We start from the raw sequence: 8,200 nt of genomic DNA, 5'->3' as shown, positions 1-8,200 counted from the left end.
CTAGCCGAACCTATTTAGTTGCATTTTGCATGTGTTGCATTAGGCGTGTTGCATTAGGCATCTTGCATAGCTAGGATCATGCATTGATTACTAACTACCTTTTATTTTGGCTTGGAGTACACTGTGAGTGTTTATGCTTTAGCATCCTTGCATGAGTGTGAGTATTGCCATGATAGCATGTTTGCCATAAGGCTATGTGATTAACTGCTATAATTGCATGAATGCCTATGGATGAAGGCTTTATTACTTGAATTGGAACAATTCATCAAATGTGAGTTTTAAGCCCACTTGAGGTGGAAAAATCATGTTGTTTTAAGCCCACTTGAGGGTGGCAAATCCGCGCTTTAGCCTACTTGCAAGTAGCACTTTCAAACCATTTCGAAAACAAACCTGAGATGTTTTGTTTCAATCCTTGCAATTGAGTCTATACTTGTGTGCTGTGCGCATCGCATAGTAATTCTAAATTAATAACCGGAATAAGAACACATGTGTTTATAAAAACAACATATCATGTTAGTAGAGGCCGATCCTTTGATCGGGCGAGCGGGGGTGCTCATTTCATGACGTTCCCCCCTCGTACCCAAGTTCCCGAGCCGAGGCAACTTTGGTAATGACGGACACGTCGCCTTAGGCACGAGTCATGGTTTCCTAAATTTTTCAAAATAAAATATTTAAGTGGCGACTCTGAAATCTGACAAAGCAGTCCATGTTTGGCGTTTTTTGATTAAAATTGATTTTCCAAAAACGATTTGTCGGATTTGGACTCTTTGGTGATATATCAGTCTTACATTGCACTTTGTGAGATTAGATTCAGAACCGTGACAGGAGTCCGAGCTGTAGTAGCTAGAACACAATTTGCACCCTCTCCGAAAGGGGGGGCGCGCAGAGCGAGTTCGGGCGGTCTACACATAGGTATTGTAAAAGTCATATGCAGCTTGTTCAGAATCAAATGACAGGCCCAATTTCGACTTCCAACCACAATTGGCCAACTCATCAACAACATTTTTTTCTTTCATTACCTGCAATTCAATTTATAAATGTAATGAAACAATTTATACAACTGAAAACAATTCACTATCACTATGACAACTTCATATATACCAAATAAATATAACAATATAGAAAGTAATCTATGTTACTTGGAGTTTTTTGGACAGGTATGACAGTGTTTAATTTTGTACCTCTGTGTTTCTAGTTTAATTATATCAGCAATCTATCAGAATATACCAACTTTCTAATGATGCATGGACATGGGTTTCAAAAAAACCTAATATTTTGTGACCAAATGTTGGACCCTTAATGGGGTATGACTTTGCTGGAAACACTTGATATGCCTCTTTCAAATTATAATACCAAACACTGGCTGCAATGTGCAACATTCTTATGCAATGCCGACACTTGCAGCAAGATTGGCTTGATTTGATTTTGATGGCCATGGTCATGCCTTGGCAGCAAGCTTAGGAATAGACAGCAACACTGACTTAGTCTATGGGTCAAATTTAACATGCTGAAAGATGTAGCATTGACCCATATAAGGTGGAGTTTCAAAATTTTAGTTTTATAGACCGTTTAAAGAAATGAATTAATCTAACTGGCTTGAACATACTGGATGTTTTCTGCCAGTTTATCAAAGGCTTTGAACTATACAAAATGAGGTGTGATGTTATAACGACAGATTTAAATGATGGGAACAACCCATTGCCATATCAGTTTGCAAAGTAATTTTGTTGGTATAACATTACTAAATGTTTTATATGAAAAAAAAAAAAAAAACAGAACTTTAGCTTCAGAAGCAAATAAGCATTGAGTAGGGGGTTTAAATTAACACTCTTTCTAAATATAATTAACACCCTTAAATGAGTTTTCAATATATCATCAAACACTATGCATATCAGCAACAAATCATATATATCATCAAACCCATTTCAAACATTTCATCAAAAATCAACAGTAGAACTGTATAAAACAATTATATATACGTATATATGTATATAGCGACGGAGAAATGAAACAGAGACTGAAATGGACCTCATCATGGCTACAATTTCGCCTTGCCACCGTCGCGTCGCCACCGAACTCGCATCCCTCCGCCATTCTCTCTCCTTCGTCGTCGCCTTCCTCTACCATCCTCTGTCCTTCGCCGTCGCGTCCCCTCACCATCTCTCTTAATTCGTTTCTCTCTCCCTCGTGTTCCTCCGTCGTTGTCTCTCTGCCTCTCTCTCTCTCTCTCTCTCTCTCTCTGGCTAGGGCTAAACATATCAGATGATAGAGAAAGATGAAAGTGGGCAGGAAACTCAGATTTTGGAAGAAAAAAAAATAACACTAAACAAAACAACGTCGCTTTGGCGAGCGCGGCAGGGAGGGCCGCAGGAAAGTGCGGCCGACAATCCTTACTCTTCAATATATGAAATTGAATTCCTTAGAAGAGCAGTCAAAATCATGTGGAAGAACAGCCAAAGCAGCCAAAACAGCGAACAAGAATGCTTTGAGAAATAGCTTTTGTAAACCTACATCACTTAGCACCGCAATTTTTTTTTTTCACTTAGCGCATTGAGTGATAAGTAAAAGGTAGGTTTTTTTTTTTAAACTAAAAATTTTAGCCTTTTTGTAAGTGAGATTTAATTTTTTAAGTGATGCAATATATGTATAATCAAACCAACTTAATTAAAAAATTACTTAATATTTTCAATTTTAAGAGCTAAATTGGATTATCAAACACCCCCTCAGTCAACCATAAGACTGGTTTCATCCCATGCCAATAGTTAAGAAGGGCCCAGCAGCACCACATTAGGCCCAAAGCTTGATCTAGTTTTCTGTTCTATCAGCTTAAGTCCCAAACTCAAGGAAAATTATATTGAGCAATTCACTAAGATTTCAGCATCAGTTTTGAATTATGAATTTCGATAGTAATTTATAATAATATAAAATAAATAAAGAAAATATAAGTTAAATTTTTTGGATGGGAATTTTTCTCAAGTTCAAAATTTTGAACTTGACTTAGAATCTATAGAGCTCACCATGAGTTATATTTTGATAATCTGAACAGTTTATTTTGTAAGATTCTTCGTCTATATCATTTTTGAAAAAAAATTAATTCAATCCAATAATTATAATATTTTTATTTCATCATGTTTGTATAAAAAATTAATGATCTATTTTCAAAAATAAATTTATCATTTATTTTTCCAAAGATAAATGAGATGTTATGATTATTAGATAAAATTAATTTTTTTATGAAAAATATATACATAAAATTTTACAAAATAAATAATTTAAATTATTAAAATAGGACACACTGTGAACCCCACATGCCCTAACATGTTAATTAAGTTTAAATTTTAAACTTTAAGAAAGTGCCATCTCAATATTTTCTCCATTTTTTTAAAGTATAAATCTTAACTTTAAATCTAAATTTGGGCCTTGTTTGGTTTGAGTTTGGGAGATGAGTTTTAGAATTAAAAAGTACGAAAAGTTGTTTAGTTTGGTTTTTTTCAAAAGATGTTTTGAAAAATTATTTTGAGAGAGAGTTTTGAAAAAAGTGATTGATTTGATGTGTATGAGAGAGAGATTTGTTTGGAAAACTTATAAACCAAACAAGTTTTGAAAAATCTTTTTCGAAAAATTTGTTTGATTTGATTACTTTTAAAAACTTATCTATAGAGAATTTTTTTCAAAAATTTTTGGGAAGCACGAACCAAACAAGGGCCATGACTTTTGAGAGTGAGACGCTCACCAAATATTACTGTACATGTAATGATACAACTCTTTCTAACGGTGATATAATGCAATAAGACACTCATAATACTATAAATTTAAACTGAATTTAAAAATTATTTAAAATTATCATTTTGTGACTTAAATTTATTTTATACATGAATTCGCATTATATAAATTTAATTTTAACCCCACAATCTCTTTTGGGGGTAAATTTAGAATAGTTATACGTAATCATAGAGGAGGCACTTAGATACTAAGATAAGTGAGATTTCAAATTCGAGTTTATGGAGAGACATTAACTACATTATAATTTAACTATCGAATTATTTTGAGAAGTATGTTAATTTAACTATCGAATTATTTTGAGAAGTATGTTAAAAGTTAGTCTTTTAGTTTTTTGACTTTTTTTGAAAAAATTTATAAAAAAATAAATAGGTGATATGACTCAAAAGAGATTAAAAATTAAAAATTATCTTCAATTTCTTTACTAAAAGAAAAATAAATAAAAATAAATAAATAGGGATGATAGAATAATTGTAAGACATCAACCATGTGAGAAAGAGGGGTTGACACGAATGTCTCTTTCTCAATAAATGACCACACATGCTTATAACCAACACCACCACAACGCAACACATTTATTAACTCTGTGTCATGGCTTTATGACAATCCCCTAAACTCCCAACAACCCTCCCCTCATCTTCCATTTCTCACCTCCAACCCAAAAACACCGAACTTGTCTGGTACAATTTTCTGACAAATGACTGATTAAAGGGGGGTTGAGGTGTGCTTATTTTTTTAGTTTATTTTTAAGAAAAAATATAATAATAAAAAAAAAGTATAGGTAATATATGGTTTTAAATTGAGGTATCCAAATATGCAATGGTATCGATCGTAAAATATCGTTATTAGAAATATCGGATGATACGTATTGGGAATCGATTGTCACGGTCGTAAAATTTTAAAATTTATTAACGAGATGTAATGGGAATGTACAAACCTGTAATGAAATATCACGACCCGTATCGGAATGAAACAGTTTACCATACCATATCATTTACAATCCGATACGTCAATACGGCTGCGATACGGCTGCGAAATCAATTCACACTGCAACACTGAGGTGTAATGATGGTATCGGATCCTTGAAAACCCGTTACATACCGGCCAATACAATACATAACGGCCGGTGTTTAAAATTATAAAATGATGTGACAACTTGTAACAAATAAACAAATAAGTTGGTTATTTAAAGGTTTGCCAAACGGGGTGTTCAGTGGGATTATGGAAGCAATTTATACTTTATTTTGGCATGAAAATTTATGTATACCTTCTGTTTATAATTTATTACACCAAAACAATTTAACCAAGCTAAAAGAAGTTGATTTTTCAAAAGAGTAGGATGTTTTTAATTTCAGCAATGCTAGGTATCATGAAAAATCTTTCATGAAAATGGTCATGAAAGATTTGTGACCTTTGGATTACACTTACAATAAAGCACCACACAATAATCAAGGTAATCTAAGGGTCATAAATTTTTCATGACCCTTTTCATGACAAAACTTTCATAATCTCTAACATTTCTCTTTTAATTTTTGTTTAATTTTTTGTTTCATAAGATTTAAACAGAAATTACACACAACACTCTAATACAAAATTCTAAAATAAAAAATAACTAATTGTCAATAACCTTCCTTCCCCTGACCCTCAAAACAACTTCCATTACTTGTTCTTCCTGATTATTCTATGGCCAACGACGCCGCGTTCCGGTCGTGTCTGGTATGGCTGGCGGTGATAGTGGCAGTAGTAGGACTGTGCACGCAGTCGTTGAGGAAGATGATGGCCACGTACCTCCTCGGCATGTTTGCGGTGGCCGGTGTTCTGTTGCCTGATTGGGAATTCTTTGACCGCCATGTCTCTCGATGGTCCTCTCCTGTTTCTTTTCATGACATGCGTCAGCAGCAGCCTCACTCTGCCTCTGCTCAAAGAGTCCCAACAACACCACCACCCACAAGGTCCACCTCTCTTTTTAACTCTCTATTTCTATTGTGTTGTGTTGATTTGAAATATCCAAGCAAATTAATACTTGTATATAAAATATACATCCTAATAAAATAGACATTCCATTTCTCCAACTTAGTGGGATTAGAACATTCACTTTTGTGTCTAGATCTAGGGTTGTCTTACGAAGCTGATATTTAGATTTGAGTCATATTTAGAGTTTCGACTCTTATCATTATGCGATGTTGCCATTCTCTTTCCCATTTTTAAAAGAAAGATTCACTTTATCTCCATTGGGTTTAGATTCCAATTCATATCATCCACATCACAAGGTTAGGGAATGATCTACCATGTGCCCTCAAGTTTGGTTCCAAAATTCAATCCAATGTTTATTAAAAGAAAATATGATGCAGTGACAATATTTTAAAAATTAAAATCGATGATGATGGTGGTTTCTTTTTTTGAAATTTTAATGAATGGCACTAGTTTAATCACAATATTCTGTACAAAAATTCCGTGTAATTTTTTTATTTTATTTTTTGTATAAGAATATTGCTAAAAATTGTGTCGTCAAGGATACTTTTGTTGCAATTCAAACAAATTATTGAACAAATCATGGAGATAATAGAGAAGAAACACAAATGGTTGAGTGTCTTAGTCTCTGTGTTTATGCAGGTCCAGAATGTACCCAGTGAGGGTGATGGTTTACACTGCAGTTTATGGTTTTGCTTTCTATAAGTGGTGGATGTTCATGTCAAACTAGTGGATGTTGCTGCCATCAATGGTTGAATTCGAACTTTTTGTTTGCATGTATGGTTATGGGGTTTGTCTCTTTGGATCAAGCATGCATTCCTCAGAATGGGGAATTGCATGACTCAACTAACTTGTTTGATTAGCTGGAACATTTACAACCCGTTTATCTTTAGAAATATACTATTATGCATGCTCTTTTTCTTCTTTTTTTCCCCTCATTTCCTCCCTCTTTCCCTCTCCTTCCCCCTCACTTTTCCATCCCGTCCACACCACCACAGAGGAGGGAAGAGTTATGGATTTGGGGTTTTCGTAGGAGTGGGCATCAGCCCACTAGCTCGCCCACCCCGCTCAATTCAGTCCTATTTTTTTAGAGTTTGAGAATATTATTTTAATCTATAGGGGTGGACTGGATTGATATTTTCAACCGGATTGATTAATGAGTTGAATTTGAGAAATACACTTTTAACCCGACCCAACCCGCTATATATTTTAATTAATTTATATGATATATTGAAAATATATATACTCTTTTATTTGGCATCAGGGATTGTCTTAATTATAAAAAATTGTATTTTCTTATGAATTCTGCAAATTCTTAGGTTTATTATCAATTATTTGGTATGATTTCCATATGTTTCATCGCGATTTTGTTTGTTTGGAGGTGAGATGCGGGAGTTTACATGGTTTGTATGTATATGAGATGTGATGATATGCGTTGTATATATGTTTTTGAGTTTATAAGCTGTGACTGCAATGCAAGTGCTATTGGTGGGCGAAAAAACAATTGGCTCCACTATTATTATTTATTGTTGATTTCATTTCTTGGACAGAGAATTCTCCTCTTTATTGAAAGTACAGATTAATATTGCAATTATAGATTCATTGATTCTCTGCCTTTTTTTTTTTTTTAATAGCTCACATAGATGGATTGGAGAATTATAATTTATTTAGGACTAAGCTTGGACTGATTATAGAGATCCGATGTTAGGGCTGAGCGGGTTTGGACAGACATAAAATCCCTTATTAGCTAATGTCAGTCTGGCCTGATAAATGACCACCCCTAGGTTTTGGTGGCATTTCTCTAAATTCCTATTATTGGAATTTATTGGAGTTATTGGGTAATTCCATTATAACTCAAACATGTGGGGTGTTTCCTTGTGCTAATCTATCTGCAAAGGGCTTAAAATGCTATTGAAAAATGAGTGAGAGTACTAATTAATGCTATCACTAATGATGTGGCAGTGGACCCCATCAGGAATGATTTGACGTTTTGACCTTGGTGTTGTATTTTTTTTTTTTATTATTGAGTGCCATATCATTAGTGGTCTTTTTAGAGCTCCAAAATTAGTGATCTCTATCATTGTTGAATACTATTATATACAAGGGGGCATGATGTGCTTCAGCTTGTCTTCCCAACCTGTGACGGGTTTTTAATGGGCATCATTTGGGCCCAAAGGGTGGCCTTTTGATATGCTTTTGAGAGTTGTCATTGATTTTCATATGAATTTGAAAACCTCATGGACAGTGTTATCGAGGGATCACTGCCAACACTGCGCGTCATACCCTAGTGGGAGGTTCAAGCATGCAGTTGCAACATAAACAAATGTTTCAATGAAGGGAAAAAAAACAAAAACAAAAACAACAACAACAAAAAAAGAAAAAAATAAAAAGTGAAAAATAAGAAAAAATTTAAACCTAAATTTTAATTCAAGCCATCTAGATAAAAGAA

General features: G+C 34.0%; 1 protein-coding gene across 1 annotated transcript; it reads left to right on the top strand.

Moving 5' to 3' along the window:
- The first annotated feature begins 5,325 nt into the window (after positions 1 to 5,325).
- Positions 5,326 to 6,675, top strand: LOC114298377 (peptidase). Its single transcript, XM_028242943.2, has 2 exons — positions 5,326 to 5,732; positions 6,394 to 6,675. The coding sequence occupies exons 1-2, from the start codon at positions 5,464 to 5,466 to the stop codon at positions 6,479 to 6,481; spliced, it is 357 nt and encodes a 118-aa protein (XP_028098744.2). The 5' UTR covers positions 5,326 to 5,463; the 3' UTR covers positions 6,482 to 6,675.
- The last annotated feature ends 1,525 nt before the right edge of the window (positions 6,676 to 8,200 follow it).

This window comes from Camellia sinensis, chromosome 3 (genome assembly GCF_055761805.1).
Source record: "Camellia sinensis isolate YWXY chromosome 3, ASM5576180v1, whole genome shotgun sequence".
Classification (NCBI taxonomy): domain Eukaryota; kingdom Viridiplantae; phylum Streptophyta; class Magnoliopsida; order Ericales; family Theaceae; genus Camellia; species Camellia sinensis.
Note: the sequence above shows the minus strand (reverse complement) of the source record. Positions and strands in the feature narration are given on the sequence as shown.

Excerpts from the sequence above, each read along its gene's own strand:
- LOC114298377 (XM_028242943.2), top strand. The coding sequence starts at position 5,464 with ATGGCCAACGACGCCGCGTTCCGGTCGTGTCTGGTATGGCTGGCGGTG. Across the intron at positions 5,733-6,393 it reads ACAACACCACCACCCACAAG|GTCCAGAATGTACCCAGTGA; the intron begins GTCCACCTCTCT and ends GTGTTTATGCAG.